The sequence below is a fragment of the Cantharellus anzutake genome, assembly GCF_015039405.1.
Source record: "Cantharellus anzutake strain C23 chromosome Unknown EI90scaffold_132, whole genome shotgun sequence".
NCBI classification, from domain to species: domain Eukaryota; kingdom Fungi; phylum Basidiomycota; class Agaricomycetes; order Cantharellales; family Hydnaceae; genus Cantharellus; species Cantharellus anzutake.
The window spans coordinates 148352-165797 of NW_024067082.1; the positions used below are offsets into that span (position 1 = coordinate 148352).

Sequence of the window (17446 nt, forward strand, 5' to 3'; positions counted from 1 at the left end):
GGATCCGATTTAGACGGGCACCGTTTGCATCTCTGGTGCGAACGGTATTTGAAGTACATCGAAAGTCAGTTGGACAATGTGCCCCACAATCTACGTTTCGAACTGGTTCAAATCTCGCAGTAAGTTTCTTCCTCGTGTTTTCTCCATTCTGCTCATCTCCACCAGACCAGACGCAAGGAGGCCATTCACTGCTTCAGCATCAAAGGGTACTTTCAACACCCGGAGCCGTCACCTCTCGAATGCTCTTACCTTTTCTTGTGCATTGCATGCTGTCCAATCCGATGGCATTGTGCCTGAACGTTGGCAGTTCCCATCCGAAAATTGCTGGGTCGACTACATTGGGTGTCTCCCAGATAACCTCTGGGTCGCGATAGAGAGATTTAAGCGAGCTCTCCAGGACGATGACCTGAGTGAAAACGAGGGATGCATGGTCATTGGTGATGTTTGGTGTGAGCTGTGGGCGGAACACACCAATTCCAGACAGTCAAACTGGGATACCCTAATGGAACGATTCATATTTACCTCTTCCATCGCTGTCAAGTCTCAGAGAAGCACCGTCTACCATTTTCAGCGGCCAGATGCCATGGCCTCTACCATGTCTCATCTGACGTGGCTTGCACGGACGACTGCTATCTTTGGTTACATTAAAGATCGCAACGCGCATCGATCATCTCGGGAGTTGGAACAGTACGTAGGTTCTGATTGTTTAGGGATGATACTGACGATTTCTCAGGGGGTTCAAATCCCTCCTTCTCCACCTCGACACTGCATCCTCGACACCCTTCTCCCGGCTGCGCTACCTGGCCAAGTGGCTTTCGGGCATTGTCCGGGTCAAAGGCTCACTGACTCCCAATGACTATTTCGCCTGGCCCAAGTCTGCGACCTACACCTCGTTCTTCTGGAAGAGTGCCTTGGTCGACGTTTCCATTATCCGCGCAATGCCGGGAGAAAGTGTCAGGCAAGTGAGACATGCACTGGAAAGATTGTACCATTATGCAGCTCCGGGCTGGGACCCGACGAAGCTGCGAGAGAGGATCCATCGTGGACTTCAGGTGGCTGGGTCTGGTTATTTCGTTGACCCAGTTGAATCCTTGGATTCCTTTGTCGATCTTCCTTTGAATGGGCTGTTCGTCTTCAATGATGAGCTTTTGGAAGCCATCTCACAGCATCATTCCCTCACCGTCCAGGTTGCCCAAAAGATGGTCATCAATACAACGCTTGTTCATCAGTTCCTCAAGTTTTCATCAGGGCTCAATCAGGTGAGGTCATACCAGTTCTTCATCGGCCTTTTGAATAATCTTTCCCAGGCGCTGATGGTGGCAACCCATTTGTGCGTCGGCACGGTAGCAAGGGGAACAGAGGTCGTTGGACAGACGTACCGGGGGACAGAGATCGGGGGTGAGCAGTCGTTCCGACTATGTGCTGGAATGGGTTCTCTGGTCTCCATTTATATGAAAACGCGGCATCTCAATGGGGCTCAAAGAGTTGTTAGATTCCTTCCTGACGAGCTCACTGCATTCCTTATTGAATATCTCGTCGTCATCCGTCCCGTGGAATCCAAGTTTGGGCAACTGTTCTACAACCATCAGGTCGCGCATGACTATCAACGCTTTCTTTGGTTACAATACGGACGGAGGGTACCGTCAATTTCCCTCTCCATGGGTATTGGTCGAATCACTGAGATCGTTACTGGCGGGGTCCAACTTGGCATCAAATTCAACCTCCACATGTGGCGACAGGTTTCCAAGGCCATTCTGATCGGTGTCGTGTTGAGGCAGACCCATCAAATGTATGCGTTCACTCAGATGGACGAGGTCCACCCCGCCATTCATTATGGGTTCGGTCACTCAGATATTATTGGTGAGACGAGGTACGGTGTCGATGCCTCGAGGTTTTCGGCCATCAGTGAGGGAAACCTGCTGGCAATGCAGGATCTCTGTCAGAGATTCCACATCTGGGCAGGTCTTTCCAGTGAATGCTTGGTGAGAAGGTTCATTCTATCGTTATTATCCATGTTGATGTCGCACAAGATTCCTCCTCCTGCTCCGCTGGCCCCATCCATGGATCCCCAACCTCGTTCCATTCTGGATTCTAGACAGGTCTTTGATGATATGTTCCGTGAAAAGCAACAAGAGCTGATACGGAGTATGAAACGAACCGTCCCCGCATTCGACCAGTCATCTGGATGCACATTCACTGGGGATCATGTGCCCCCACTCAATGCTAGTGTTCTGGCGTACCTTCAGGACATCTATGGACGGCCTACTACGGTCAAGTCCATCGCCCAGGCACAGTTCCTCACCTGGCTAATGACCACCCAGAATGACATCATTGCGGTCCTCCCAACAGGAGGAGGGAAATCTTTATCGTTCCTCCTTCCCGCACTAATGGAAGAAGGCGACTCTATCTCCATCGTCATTGCCCCATTTGTGGCCATCGAGGTTGACTATTGCCGCAAGCTCATGGACCTTGGTATCCCCTATTGTCAGTGGCCAGCTCAAGTGGAGGCCACTCATCGTGTCATCCTAGTCACGTTGGAAGCTGCCAATCATGATGAGCTGCTCTCTTTGGCGCGTCATAGCCCACGAATTACCCGGCTCGTTCTCGATGAAGTCCATCTTGTCTGCCTTTGGTCTGCCTTTCGGCCCCAGTACTGTCTTCTCAAGAATTGGATGACAGTATCCATCCAAAAGGTGTTTCTGACAGCGACGTTGCCCCCTAAGATGTACAGTGAGCTCGCTTCCCTGTTGGGTCTGGATGCTCGTCGCACAGTGGTTGCACGAGACTCTCATACCCAGCGACCCGAGGTCCAATACCGGTTCGAACTGTCTTCTGATGTAGACCAGAGTGTTGTGTCGATAACCCGAAAGTACCTGTCGACACTTGAGAAAGGTCAACGGGTCATTGTGTTTGTGAGGGAGATATCTGATGCTGAACGAATTGCGGACCTTCTTGTTGATGATCAACAGCGCCCGATTGTCTACCACTCCCAGGTGCAAAGCCGCCAGGATCGCTATTGGGATTGGTATCGCGGGAACCAGCCCATTTTGATCGGCACTAGTGGGCTCTATCATGGGATCGATCATTCTTCGGTTGTGGCTGCAGTATTCCACGACTTTCCAGAGACCATTATCGAGTTTGCACAGGCGAGTGGACGAGTGGCCAGGGGCCTCAAGTTTGGTGTCTCTCATGTTGTCGTTCCCATGCAACAGCATCGATTCGCCTTTGGGGACCCAGAACGCCAGCAACTATTGTCATCACTCACATTGCCGTTGGCGGAGCAACCTTGCCGGCGACTAGTGTTGGGGCAGGTTTTGGATGACAAGCCGCTTACATGCCTGTACGTAGTTGACTCTGCCCTCTGCGATGTTTGTGAACTTCATAAGGTGAGTTGGGTTTATATGTGATCCTTTGCGGGGCTCATGTGTATTTTCCAGGAGCAAAGACATTCGCAATTTTTGGTATCCGGTACAAAGATACCGCCCCAGCATCTCCTTGAAAACCTTCTCCAACCCACTCAAACACCTAGTCATGTCCCCATTCCATTTCCCCTTCCCAAGCCACAGCGCCCTCACCTAATAAAGAAGAGGCCCCCGCCACCCACGATTCCAAACATGCCGATAGCTAACTCGATCGAGGAACGCTGGCCGCTCTTGCCCTCGATTCTTCCTTCATGCCTTGTCCAGCCAGAGTCTATCCCGGACAACGGACCCCCGCCACATGTCCCAGTGATGGACAAGTCACCTTCCATTCCTCTTTGGTGTTTTGAGCCTGCTCCACCTCCGTATTCCCGCTCCTCTCCTATCCCAGCCGCTATCCCGATCGATGAATCACCTACGAACGATGCGCCATCACACTTGCCTTCCGTCCCACTTTCCTGTCTCATCGCTCCCAATGTGCCCCCTTCCAAGGAACCCTCGATGGGTTCCAACATGGGTTCCGAAGGTGTAGAACCCCGCCGCTCATCATCACCAGAACGGCTACTTGGCATTCCTTATCTCGAGGGTGCCAGGCTTTTGCCATTTGAGGACAATACAGCCAATCGGGATGATCGCTTACCGTCTATCCCGGCTTGCTGCCTTATCGCTCCTCAGGCAGACTCTCTGATGGGTGTCTGCAGTGACGTGGTGAACGATCCCGTGTTGTTGGGTTGGGAAGTAGGAACAGGTTTTTCTGAGCAGGTATCCCCTACCCCCTCCACGATGCTTGACGCCCTGCGTGGTTCCAACGCCCATGAAGTCTTGTCCCGCTTCCACAGAGGATGCATTCTGTGCCTCTATCAAACCGGGAGGGAAGTCCACCACGCATCTCAGCTCAGCGTGGCTCCGATTTCAAGACCGTGTCCTTTTTATTCTCTCGGCACTCCATACGAAGTCTTCAAGCAGGGTCTCCATGGTGCCACTCCGTCATGCGTAGCTTTCCATCGAACCGTTGTTAGTGAACAAACGTATTCATATTGCGGTTGTTGCTACATTGACAAATGCCGATGTCACCCACCACATCACACGTTTTGTCATGCAGATGAGTCTTGCCCTGGGATAGATGATTTGGATGAACGAGAATGGTATCAGCGTCTTCTTTATCTCGCTTTCCGTCAATGTTGGGTGAGAGACAGAGTGGCACCCCACTTTGGGCACTCTTGTGAGTCCCCAGGATTGGGTATGGACAACAAGACAGTGGGAGAGTGGGGACGTTGGGCAGCCCATGTGTCAGCCGAGGGTATGAGACGCGGTACCATTGTAGCGGCCTTGGCATGCCAAGAGCTGCACCTGACATCTTCCTAGTGAACATTTGTAATACGACAAACTATTGTCGTGGTTATGACAAGGCAAGTGGCGACGATGCGGGTAGACCAGCACCGCCGAGCCACAAAAGCTTATGTTTCCACTTGTATTTACAGATGATATCTAACGAATAAGCATGCCCTTTGTACGTGTTTTGCTTCCATACTTGAGAGAGACTAACGTTTACATCACCGGTCACTCCTCGATTGTATGAATTGACCAAGATTGTTAAAGTATTTGTGCTATTTACACTAGTACAATCATGTATTACGCATCATGGGTTCGCAACCAAGTTCTCGTCCTTTGTATATATCGCTGTGCATTGACCTTGGAGAAATCAAGAAAGGAGACTGAACGAACACTTGACTCTTGAGGCTGTGTTTTCATTCATGCATGAATGTTATTGATCCCGACGTCGCAATGTGAATTTGATCCCGCTCCCTTATATAAACCCGATCTGATCTCGACCCCCCTCCTCATATCTTCTCTCTGCTCTCCCTCCTCGTCTATCTCTGCTCTATCTCTATCTCTCTTAGTCTCGAATATGTCCCATAGTACGCTTCCACAATGGGTCACTTTCCGCCACTCTGATATTTCCTCCTAGGCCAGAAACGCGCGTTGTCCCCTGCTGCCAACTCCGATCCTCCTCTCAAAAAGTGTCGATGCCATGACGACGCACCACTTACGCCGTCCACATCCTCCTCACCACATCCATCCTCTATACCGCCCATGTCCTCCACGTCCTCCCCGCCACACTCATCCTCTACCCCGCCCACGTCCTCCTCCCTGCTACATCCATCCTCACCAGCAGACGCGTCCTTCATGGCAGACGCGTCCTCCAAGGCAGCCGTGTCCTCCGCGGCAGACGTGTCCACCGCAGCAGACGTGTCCAACGACGCGCCCACTATCCCAGATGTAAATCGTTTTTCATTTCCACCCCTCCATACTCATTGATTTCCGTAGAGTGTTACCACTCTCACCTCGGCAATGCATGACAGCGGATCAAGGTTCACCATCGTCGGGATAGTTCAACATAAATCAGGTGTCATGCCCTACAGGGGAGGGGGTGGATGTGAGTTCTTGTTGTTTGGTTTAATACGCTGCTGACTTTTCCAGTTTTCATGGAGTTTTTGCTTGCAGATACCACTGGGGGTGCGTTGGTTGAAGTGGCTAAGATGGATGGCAGCCTCCTTCCGAAAGATGCTGAAATTGGGGACGTATTGTGTGTCGGTTCCTGCAAGGTGACGTTAAATGTTTTTGCTGAGTGTATGTATTTATTTCTTCCCTTAGCTGCACAAGAACCGCGACCGTTTGATTTCCTATGCCGATCGGAGCACATACCGATACTGGTCGATCCGGTTGCAACGCTGGATGAATTTCGGGTTTATGAATCCCAGGGCATTCAAGGCGATGAGGAATCGGGACGGCCAATTGGACGCTAATCCATATACCAAGTTTACATCTGAGGTGTCAGGGTATGCGCGTTATTTGCCCGTCATGATGGAGACGCCTCGGGCATGCAGTAAGTTTGAGTTCATTTCTGGTCCTTGGTGCTATTTACCGTCTTTCTCTCAGCTGCTCAACGATGTTACTCGTTGACTTGGGAAGGGGACTCGTCGGGTTGGAGAGAGGTTAAAGGGGAACTGTCTGTGCTCAATACCGATCCACCACAGATGTGGTACTGTCTCGAATGTCAGGTCTTGTACGTCCAACTTTAATTCTATTTTCATGTGCTTATCACCCGTATAGCACCCACCCTGGAACCCATTGCATTCGGCACCCTGGTAGCAAGCCCGCGCTAGTGTGGTCTGGGATCTTCCAGCTGCATGGGGACGAAACCACGGAGATCCATATGTGTGGAGCGGTAAGGATTCGTAGCTCATGGGTTCTGATTATTTATTGACTCCCTTAGTTTGCGGACATTTCAACTGGAGAGGGTGACACAGCAGAGGAGGCCCTCTCTAGTTGGATGGAAAAGGTTGTCGACGTCACGAGTTGCATGTGTGGTTCATGCAAGGTGACGACTACCCTCCAGGTAATGGATATCTCGGCAAAAATCCAAGGGCCTAAAGGCACCAACCGAGAAGACCGATGCATCGTGCGCCCCTTCCACATCCTTCGTGAACACTAATCATCTTGTCCGCATCATATCGCCATGTTCTTTCACGGTAGTCATCTCTCTCCCGTACGCTCATCATTTCTTGCCACGAGATAAAATCGTGTATTTTTCATGTCATATAAATATGCGTAGCCGCAAAATTAAATATGTTTTACATCAGTACCCAAGCCTAGTTGTCCGACCCATGTCCGCAAGCGAGGTCCTCAGCTCTGGATGATAAGGATCATGACCGTGTGGCTTATGTTAATATGCATGGGCTTGCCCAATGAGCGACATACAGTTCAGAGAAAGAACTTTACCCACTGGGCTCCAAAGGCACAGAAGGCATACACCGTGTTCACCTAGAATTATTATAACATGTCAAATGCGACGCAAAGGAAGTGGGAATCGTTGTGAGGACTCGGGAAGGCTCAAGGAGGCTCACCACTTTAGATATGGGGAAAAAGGTTGCCTATCATGTATGGAGGGTGTTAGCCGGTGAAGTTTGTAGCATCCGGGACCAGCCGAAAGCTTCCTGCAAAAAAAAAAAACATGGCTCCGTTCCTCAATCGAAATACCACTCGGCGAAAGGGAGCCAGGAGTCTGCGTCGGATCGATCTTCATGTGCGTGGTACTAGCCGGCATAGAAATCATCCTGGGCATCGTCAGGCTGATCACTGACAATGTCGCACAGGCGTGCTCGTCGTCGCTGTATTTCCGGCACTAACTCCACCTACCTCGTCTTTGACTCTTCCCTGGATCATCCGATTCCCCGTTCCTTCCTCCATCTCCTCAGCATTCGTTTCCTTCTGGACAACGTGCGACCCTTGGGCACCTCAATCTGTTGGAGTAGCAAGAGGGTGCGTATGGTTTGTTTCCAGTCCCAACTCGTGCAGTGAAGACCACTACTGATCCATTTTGGAAACGGTTTTGACCTCTCGTCTCTCGATGGGTGCTCCACAGCAGCTCGAGTCTTTCCTTGACTCTTGCCATGAGGAACGAGATTAATATAACTTGCTGGCCATGGCGTTTTTCTGTCATCCACTGCATGCCTCATTGGTACGATAACAAACAGCTGTTAATCCGGCAGCCGTATTGTCAAGTTTTTGTATGGAGTAACGTTTCTCGTGAAAAGATGACAAGTACCTGCTCTCGTTCCTCGATCGGGTAATTAGTCATCATCATGCTCGTAGGTTCCCTTTGAATCCTCCTTGTCCTCCTTCATCTCACCTTCCTGACCACCATTCCATCAATTATTGTAGCATTTGACATCCCAAGCCCAAACGCGTTGTCATCCCCACAGACTTTGAGGATTTCTTGGTCAAGCTGACTAATTCTGCTGCAGTCTGTTCAACTTGCGGCTTGGTGGTTCCTTGGCGAGTGCCATCCTTGGTGAGACGTATGGCCATCAATTGGGAATCGCAGTATGTATGGTTTCTCATTCTGCCATTTTATTAACGCCGATGTCTCTGGGTTGTAGCTCAGCTTTGCCGCCCTCCAGAGCGATCAGAATAATGCTGTCGATACCGTTCTTGCAAAACTCACCCACTCCTCCCTCGCCCAATTTCATGGCAACCTCACACCTGTAACACTTGTTCTGCGTGACACCCTTGAACAGATCTGTCAGTCGATATGCGAATAATGCCATCTGCCATCATTCCCTTTACCATGTCATCCCTATCTACCTGCGCACTTCCGCTATCGTCAGTTTTAGCAAACTCGACATTGCGCACCGCCCCTCTCCTGGTCATAAAGCGCCCAAGTGCCCTTCTCGTCAATCCCACATGGGTTCCTTCGATGTTTGGCACCCCACTTTTTCCCCGAATTTTTCTGGGATGTGCGCTACCGCTACCCAAATGGCCGCATGGGTTGGCCATGGTTCGATTTCTTCCTAAATGTTCAGCACCTTTCTCTGGGCCAAGTGCAAAGATCGCCCGGGGTGGCCTGCGATCTAACGGGTTGGGTTTGATCTGAAATTGGTGCATTGTTCCATGACAGTACAATTGGGTTTGCTAAAATGTTCTTAGGATCGTATGCCCGTTTTTCCTAATATCTCGTTCTCATCGCTCGCTACATCCAACCGGCCACATCCCCTGGCTGTGACGGTTCTCTTGGAGATGTCGTGCCCTCCCACCACCTTACCGTGTCACCGCAACTGCCTACCCTGATGCTGTCTACCACCCACTCGGTGCATCGATTTCGGATGCATCTGACCCGACGCTTCTTGCAAGTCCCGTATCCAATGGCTGCCCCGTCATCCCACGTCACTGGGTTCTTCAAAAGTCCTCGTTCCTTGATCAAGGAATCGGCCTTGTTCAGCGCCGTGATACCAGCCTTCTCCGTCAACTGTTTTGAGGGTCGGGACCGGAATGATGGGTACATTTCTTCCCATATGCCTCTGACTCGCTGTATTGATGCTCATCGATACCCTCAGGCATACACTTATTGCTGATGTGGCTTGCTCCTGGAGGGCCGATGGTTAGGACTCGTTGTACCAGCTTGCCCATTTCTTCATTACGTAGGGGCTGGATTTAAGTGGGTTCAATCTGGTCAGTGTATATATAAAAACAAACAAGAATTCAGTCAAGAGGAAGTGAATCTCATGAGCATAGATGGAAACCTTTGGTTTGTTGGTGTCTGCAACACAAACCGCGGTCTCCTGCGTTTGTGTCCACGAAGGTGAATGTGCGGGTTTCAGTCAACATGTTCGGTCCCTTGCAAAATAGCGACCTGATTAAGGCGCATATGTTATGTATCATACTTATTGTTCCACTAGTTCTTCATAGCCATCAGTGAGGGCGCGGACAATGCTCTTAGTAATTATGCAGACCAAACACAATAAGTATAGTGCTAAGTATCAGTATAAGATGAATCATGACGCGACAGCTGGTCATTGTCCCTTTCCAGATCTCGAAATGATCAACGCAAATCACGGTATTTCGGAAGGTGGTAACGCTGCGGATCACGACAGTGGCACTCTCAGATTGCCAGATAGTTGGAACCTCCCCAGATCCGCTCTCGTCCCCTTTTTTCTGGTATGAGAGTGGTCTTCCCGCAGAGAATCGTGGTAAATGACGGCAGAAACTTCTCCAGTAGTCTTACGTTTTCGCGTTGAGGGCGAATCGGTTGGGGTGGGTTGCGTGTTGCGTAGGGTGAAAAGACGGTGTACTGGCTAGGGGCGATAAGCTGCTGAGCAATCCCGTATCCCCGCTTGCATGTTCTGGCGGAGCCACTGCACGTTCGCGCTTGCGATAAGGCCCTCACTTTGCGCTCGTTATCCTCTTTTTTCGCTCAGAATCTGTGCAGTCGGATAAACCGTAACATACGCAGCGACCACATGGCCCTTGCACGCCTTTTGGCAATTAGTACATGCATTTTTGATCTGCGTGCGCTTCGGTTTATCTGATGGTGAACCAGAATGACATGTATGGATAAGGGTAGTAGACTATGGGTAGCGGGGATGATTGGTTGCCACTTTGGTTTTCAGCTGTGGTAAGGGAGACTTCAGAAACTCGCATACTGGGCAAATCGATCACACGCACTCGTGAACCCCGGCTGGTTGGCCGTGGTTGGTTGGTTGTGGGTTTCCGAAGTTGACGGTGCCGCTCTGGAGCGGATGGCGTTAATTATGGGATTCAAGAATGAGAGCGTCGTTGGTGATGCTCAGGATTGTACGAGATTCCTGCATCGTTTGTCAATGCTCGATCGAGGAGGAACAGTGCCATTGCCCTGATCATGTCGATGCCTCGAAGCTTCCTCAAAGCTAGGCATCCCTACCCGACGATTATGACCTCGAAGAAAGTCTCAAAAACTCACACCATTGAAAGCCTTCCTACCACTCTCGCAAGCCCCGCGTCGAAGAGAATCGCCTGCACATCGAACCAAACATGACACGCAATCTCTTTCAACAACGACCAGGCTCGTCTTCTGGGTTTTCGGCGATGGTTACGATCGTACTATCGGTGTCGACATCGCGTTGAACAGGGATGTCGAGGATCTTAAGAAAGCAATCAAAGAAGAAATAAAGAAAGCATTGGAACACGTCGGCGCTGAAGCACTTGTCAAATTCGATGACAATTTTGAGGAAGCGCTCAATCTCACCGAACGACCACTATCAGGCCGGAGGGAGTTGGGACCGCTCTTTTTGCATAAATCTCCCAATGCTGCTCGTTGCCTCGATATCGTGGTAATACCCAGTGGTGCGTTCTCATAGGCGCCGAATGAGGGGCTGGGACTTGCCGTGTGATGGAAAATTTTTCATATTTATTTGGATTAGTCAGTTCCTCCTTTCTTCCCTCTTAGCTTCGTCTGTTGTCCGTTTGTTTGTTTGCCGTTTGTTTGTCCGTTGTTCATTTGTTTGTCCGTTGTTTGTTTGTCCGTCCATCCGTCCGTCCATCCGTCTGTCTATCCCTTCATTCCTCCCTTTTCCCCCTTAGCGCTAAGCAGCTGCAACGAACGGGTGGGCTTGGCTCGCCTGCCTGTTCAGTTAAAGCTATAGCCATTTGATCTTGATCATTGGCTACCTGAGGCCCTCGACGCGCTGGTCATCGATGGCTGGATCCTCTCTGGGGGCTAATGGGAAAGCGTCTAAGATTTCTTCCGTCCGCACCTTTACCACCCATTCAGATTTCCGTCTGCAAGTTCATCATCCGATCAACCCTCGTGCAGTTCATCAAACATTGGGTATCCCGTCAATTGGGTTTCAGGTGGTTGTACATCGCATCTCTTTTTTCTCTTATTACCAAAGGATTTTTTTCTTTCTTTGTTATCTCATCTGGATGAAGCGCTGACTCTTGTTGCCTCCACGCCCCTCACCATGGGTCTCTGAAATGGAGGCCACCGGCTGATGCATACTGAGGTCGTTGTCACCCCGCTGCAGGGGTGCATGGGTATGACGTATGCATGGTAATGTACCGATCACTCATCATCTTGTTGCTGACATTGATGTTCCATAGGGCTCCGGGCTCCTTTTTATTCTTTTTTCCTTTTTCATTCTTCTCATGATACTTCATTGGGGTGCACCTGGACTGCTGAACGTCAACCTGACGAAGCTGTCTTGCCAATGAATGCGCTTTGGCTGAAGGCCAAGGCCCTGACCATTATCTTACACCAATTTATTATTTTTATTTTTTATTTTATTCCACACTGGACACGACACGCGACTACCTGATGGGTTTGAGTAGGGGGGCAAGGGAAGCGAGAAGGATGTGTCTAACACGTTGGTGGTTGTGATGCGGAATATGTATTGATGGAAACAACTGTATGTGATATTATATAGAAGCAGGGACACGTAACCGTACTTTGAAGTCACATGATGTAATGTAATATCGCGCTTGGTGAAAAAAAAAGTACTGCGGAGTTGGTGTAACACATTTGTCTCTTTGCCTCACTATGAAGGCTCCTAAGATCCGCTCCCGGGCCAAGAGGGACCAATATCGACAAGCCGGTATTGGTCCAAAGCAGTTCAGAGCCATGCCTCGGTAGGTTTACCGTTCCTTGGCGTTCCATTTAAGCATCAACGTTCAACTAGAGAAGAGGCAGTAGAGGCTCACCGCCAGCGTATGGAGGGTATTGATGACCCACAAGTACGCAGAGAGGTTGAAGCAGCGGAAGAGCTGGTGGACTCCACCATCTTTAAAGCGCTGAAAAACACTGGTAAGTTTTAGGATATTTTCCCGTCCACTTTCGCCTGACCAACTTGCAACACAGTGCAGTTGGATATCGATTACGCAACTGTAGCCATGCACAACGACGAGGCTACTCCGCCCTCGAAAAGCCAAGCCAGACCCATCGAGCTGGCGCTCCCCACTATGACACCGGAACAAATGGCCGTTCTTCGTCATCCCGATGGTGCGGCGATCGAGGACCGGTCAGGGGTCCTTCTTGCGATCCGTCTCCCAAACGTCCTTATGGGTATTCATGTCTGTATTTAACCGTTCATTGCTGTTCATTATTGACACGTTATCCAAGGAAAACATGGTTAATGCTGGCCACAAGTTGAGCCACACGTACAAGTTCACCCGCGACCAGTATCGCGCTACTTTCAACACCGCTTCGTCCGATCTCTTCAAGAACGGCCAAATCCAGTACGGCTATCGGTATCAGATTGGGCGAACAGTGAGTGAACTTTCTATCGTGTCATGACAGAGGTTAACAAATTTGCAGGATATTCCCCCCGGCATCACCAAGGATGCGCGGCAATGCGTGGAGCAAAGCCACGCTTTCCACAAGCAGAGCGAGGCCTTTCATCACATCCTCAATCAATATTTGGAGAGGCTTGCCCCAAACCTGTCACGACAAAGTCGCCGCATGTGGGATTCTATCCGCCGCGATCGAGACCCGGAAGGTTACTTGGCACACATCAAGTGCCATTTCTTCAGCCAATTTGTCCGATTCAACGCCGGCACCAAATTCCATGCGGATAAGCGATCTTGTTGGTCCGGCTTCGATGCTATTGCCGTTTTTGGAGAGTACGATGGGGGAGAACTCCAGTTTGAGGATCTCAAATGTGGCTTCCCGTCTCGCCCTTCGGATCTATTCTTCATCCGTGGTGCAGGCCTCCGCCACGATGCTGCGTCTTGGTCAGGAAGTGGGCGAATGGTGATTGCCCTTTTTTCAGATCGGCGCGTCTTTTTCCACGAGTCTGTTGAGAGGCCCAGGGATCTTTACCCAGTTTATGGGAAGACCCACAAGGCTTTTCGTCGGCAGCACCCGTGTACGATGGCTACATGAAGGCCGTTTCCTCTTCCGCTTATTGTCAAATACAATTCCTTAAATAACAATCGCGTTGATGAGCATGATGAGTTGAGGTCCGTCTGCACGTTGACAGTTTTTTCGCGCTGGATCCAGGACTTTCACTTGAGTTCATTTTTCGGAATGATCAACGCCGTCTACCCTTTCAGTGTACCCAGCCGCACGCATCTGACGGTTCTGCGACCTCCTTTCTACATGCAAGCGATCCTTAGTCTCATAGCCGCTATCCAAGTTGCACAACCCGTCACATTGAGATGTCATCCTACTGCTCCCTCTGCACCCTGACGCTGTCTACCCTATTCTACATGAGTCTCTAGTGCATTGAATTCAAAGCATTCCATCTGACCCAACGTATCCCACGGCGCTACCTGCAACCCCTTCGTTCTCCGCCATTTCGCACTTCCACCGTGCGTTCTTGGGCTTAAAACATAGACTTGATTTAGTTGTCCAGACCCCCAAATTTTTGTTCTAGACGGTCGTCTCGTTGAGGAGATAAGGGGAGGAAGAAAGTTTTTTCATTCGTACTCGGGAACTCGTGGACGAGATACACGACAGCCATTTTTGGTGCAAGTTGGAGCCTGGGGGTTTAAAAAAATATTAAAAAATCCCACATACTTGTTAGGATGCCATCCTGTCATTTAAATATTTTATATGATTTTTTCCACTGCTGACTTTTGCGAATGTTTCGATGTGCGCTCAGAGGGTGAACGAGGTTGATGGGACTGATATGCCAAGGGGGATTGGAATTTTAATTCACTGATAAAATAATGTTAAATACGTTGTCTATATGTACAAAATTTGAACTAAAGCGGTCCAGTGGTTGTGGAGATAACGAATGGGTTGGGGGGATTCTTTCATTTCACCGCAAACGTCACTCTACCCTTGATCATGGTTGACAACCTGATGTGTTTCATGGTCTCTTTCTTTTAGCTCCCTCGTTGCAACCTCTATAGCCATTGTCTCATTGTCGAAGATAACATACATCAGATCACGGTGACAGAACATGATTCCTGTCATGCCCATGACGACGTTTGCGACGGGTAGCGACATCGTAAGAATGTAATTGGACTGCCAACCCACGAGCATATCCTGCGACCTCGTGGTCAAAGGCTACACGCATCAACTTGTCAAGTGCATGGATGGCATCGATCTTGCGATCGTCGACGGGGGTACACCCTTGGTGATCACACAAACCGATCCAAATGTCGATCTCAGGGTGTCCAAATCGTTTCGAAAAAACCGTGCTCCGATAAAAGTCAATGAAAAACGGTGGTGCAAGGACGACGACCGGGCCCCACTGATCGATCAGGATTTGTTTCTGGTCCAAATGTCAAAGTTTACTCACGTAGAAATACGAGTTCAGCCAGTGTGTAGTAGCCGTTATTTCCTTGCTAAGAGAGCAACCGTCGTATGGATGTTTCGTGTTGTCTGCCGAGTAACGAGAGCGCAAGATGTGCTCAAAAGTGGGAGAGATGGGTGTCTGGACATCTTCGCGAGTGATATAGCTTGCTGTTTCCACAAGCACGAGCAGAGCCTCTAGGGTATCCAACGCAAACCGTTTCAACGACCCACTGTGGGTATACCTACTCCGGAGCTGGCGGAGAGATGAAGAAGGATCTGCAGAAAGAAAGATGGACGTACATCGACGATCTTGTCGAATTGGGACAAGGGATCACTGTTGGAAATGATCGAGGTCATGTCGGGGGGCTCCTCTAAGCCTGCAGGAAACAAAGCATGCTTGCAACAGAGTTCAGATCAAGGACGTACGGAGCTGGATGAAACTCACCCAATCACGCAGCCGTATGGCAGGGATTCCCATTAGTCCAATACGCATACGAAGGGTGTTGATCTCGCATAGAGTGATTCGCTTCGATCCAGTCTTGGTGCGAGAGTTAAGCAGCGTGTCGGGCATGAACCAACTTTGATCGCGGAGGGTCTCGAAGGGCATTGGGCCTTCGGTGGCAAGGTTTTGCATCTCTTGCATGTCGTACGCCCACTTGGGAGGGGTTGATTGGGGAGATATGTGAGTGAAAGATGACTTACTGGCGCTTGCGTGTTTGTACGACTCGCAATTGGGTTAGGGCCTCTATTGGTGGTTCCACCGCTGCCCCCATTGCCGTTGGCATTCCCATCGCCACCCTCATCTTGGTTCCGAGGACCGAGAATGTGGTCCATTGTCTATGAAATGTTATGAACGTCCCCCTCTGAATATGTGGGCCTCACGTTGAGTTTGTCTCGGAGGCGCATGAGTACCTCGACGAGATTGTTGACATGATCCGCGTTTTCGTCTTGCAGGATTTCTTGGATATGATTCATTCTGTCCATAACGTGCATGGCAACGTCATTATAGAGCTCGTAGGCCATGCTAGGCATCGTAGAAGATGGGGAGGGGAAAGTGACGTCAGCGTCACCTCCCGCGTCACCTCCCACATCTTATTTCCACCATGTCTCCAGACGTGCCACCACCTTCCAGCTCACAACCATCAATCTCTGCAGAGCTAGAGGCGGGAATAATCCAAGCAGAGAAGAGGGTGGCAAAGGTTGGGGGGCGTGTGTTCAGCAAAGGCAGGATGGCGGCGCCAGGAGGCAAGACCGGAGGTAACGTCAGGTTACATGCTCGTACGACAGCTGATAACCGTGTTTTAAGGTGAGGGGGAGGCAGAAGGACAGGCTGATAAGTAAACAACGCGTCGATCATTGCAAGATGCTGACGGCGAGGTGCACAGGGCTCGAGGAAAAGCTCGAGGAAAAGGAAGGCCTCATCGCCGGCAGTGACGAAGACGAAGACGAAGAAGAAAAAGACCCAAAAGGCGGCCCAGTCCTCGTCTACAGCCATGGAGCCGGCCAGTGAAGAGGAAGAAGGGGATTGGGGGGAAATTGACTCGGAAGAGTTGGCATTATTAGGGGAGTATGACATGTCGCAGCACCACTAGAACAGGGAAAAATGACGAAAAATTGCATTATACGGCCATTCATTTACTTTACAAGTGTGGATCACACGTTCAGATGCGCCCTTCTGTAAAAGACCCATCATGTTTATAAATAATATGTACGGGGTTCATTCTCAAAAGGGTAATATGCCAGTGGTTCCTTGATCGAGGAACCAAAGAACTTTGCCGACGTCGTGGGAAATCCATAAGCCTGATCATCAGGTGATCAGCAACAACCATGTCAATCCCTCAACGGAATTTTGAACAACTCACTGCTACGGTCCAAAACGTGCTTGAAGGGTTCCAATTCCCATTGGAATTTCAAGGTCATGCCCAATCGTTCCACCAATGGGAAACCTTGGTCCAGCCATATGCTCTCCAGTACACATTGGCACGCTCTGGGGAAGTCCGTTTTGAGAAATCGACGGTACCACGTATCTTCCCCTGCATCTTGTCGTCTCTTTTCATGGTTCGTCTTCATCGGATGTTGAACAAGGAGGATGTGGATCTTTCAGAACCGATTGCTGTTGCGCCCCTAGACAAGACGAGGCGATGTATCGGTTATTGGCTTGGACATATTTCGGATCGGTTGGTTGCATTACGATCACAGCAGCATGATTTCCTCGAACTTCGAGACACTTCTCCCTTGGATGATGGGCAACATCTCACGTCTGAACGTCTTCTTCGATTTGCTTCTCGTCTGAGTGCCACATCAGAACAACATCGGCTACTCAGTAATATATATTTTTGCGCTGCTGTTGTGAAGGGGATGCGGGAGTCTGGAGGAATAAGCTATCTCGTGAGTGTGATATAACATCTTGCATCCCTAATTAATGACATTGTAGAATAACCATTCTTGGGGTGCTAATCAAAAGTGATTG

General features: G+C 49.9%; 5 protein-coding genes across 5 annotated transcripts; 4 read left to right on the plus strand and 1 right to left on the minus strand.

The window, feature by feature from the left end:
* Positions 1-3614: 3614 nt before the first annotated feature.
* On the plus strand, positions 3615-4784 carry EI90DRAFT_3021908 (uncharacterized protein; the record flags this gene model as incomplete). Its single annotated transcript, XM_039057715.1, has 1 exon — positions 3615-4784. One exon carries the CDS (start codon positions 3615-3617, stop codon positions 4782-4784), a length of 1170 nt encoding a protein of 389 aa, XP_038908889.1.
* A 544-nt stretch (positions 4785-5328) lies between these two features.
* On the plus strand, positions 5329-6915 carry EI90DRAFT_3021909 (uncharacterized protein; the record flags this gene model as incomplete). Its single annotated transcript, XM_039057716.1, has 8 exons — positions 5329-5338; positions 5389-5699; positions 5748-5856; positions 5901-6025; positions 6075-6306; positions 6360-6486; positions 6534-6648; positions 6697-6915. The coding sequence occupies 8 exons, from the start codon at positions 5329-5331 to the stop codon at positions 6913-6915; spliced, it is 1248 nt and encodes a 415-aa protein (XP_038908890.1).
* Positions 6916-9585: 2670 nt separating this feature from the next.
* Positions 9586-11095, plus strand: EI90DRAFT_3021910 (uncharacterized protein; the record flags this gene model as incomplete). The annotated part of the gene is made up of 4 exons (XM_039057717.1): positions 9586-9634; positions 9790-9917; positions 10391-10553; positions 10710-11095. The coding sequence occupies 4 exons, from the start codon at positions 9586-9588 to the stop codon at positions 11093-11095; spliced, it is 726 nt and encodes a 241-aa protein (XP_038908891.1).
* A 1107-nt stretch (positions 11096-12202) lies between these two features.
* EI90DRAFT_3293931 (uncharacterized protein) lies at positions 12203-13614 on the plus strand (the record flags this gene model as incomplete). The annotated part of the gene is made up of 5 exons (XM_039067406.1): positions 12203-12362; positions 12413-12537; positions 12592-12803; positions 12853-12999; positions 13048-13614. The coding sequence occupies exons 1-5, from the start codon at positions 12274-12276 to the stop codon at positions 13612-13614; spliced, it is 1140 nt and encodes a 379-aa protein (XP_038908892.1). The 5' UTR covers positions 12203-12273.
* Positions 13615-14623: 1009 nt separating this feature from the next.
* On the minus strand, positions 14624-16552 carry EI90DRAFT_3135189 (uncharacterized protein; the record flags this gene model as incomplete). Its single annotated transcript, XM_039064713.1, has 7 exons — positions 14624-14932; positions 14981-15229; positions 15277-15372; positions 15422-15631; positions 15679-15813; positions 15859-16000; positions 16059-16552. 7 exons carry the CDS (start codon positions 16550-16552, stop codon positions 14624-14626), a joined length of 1635 nt encoding a protein of 544 aa, XP_038908893.1.
* Positions 16553-17446: the final 894 nt, after the last annotated feature.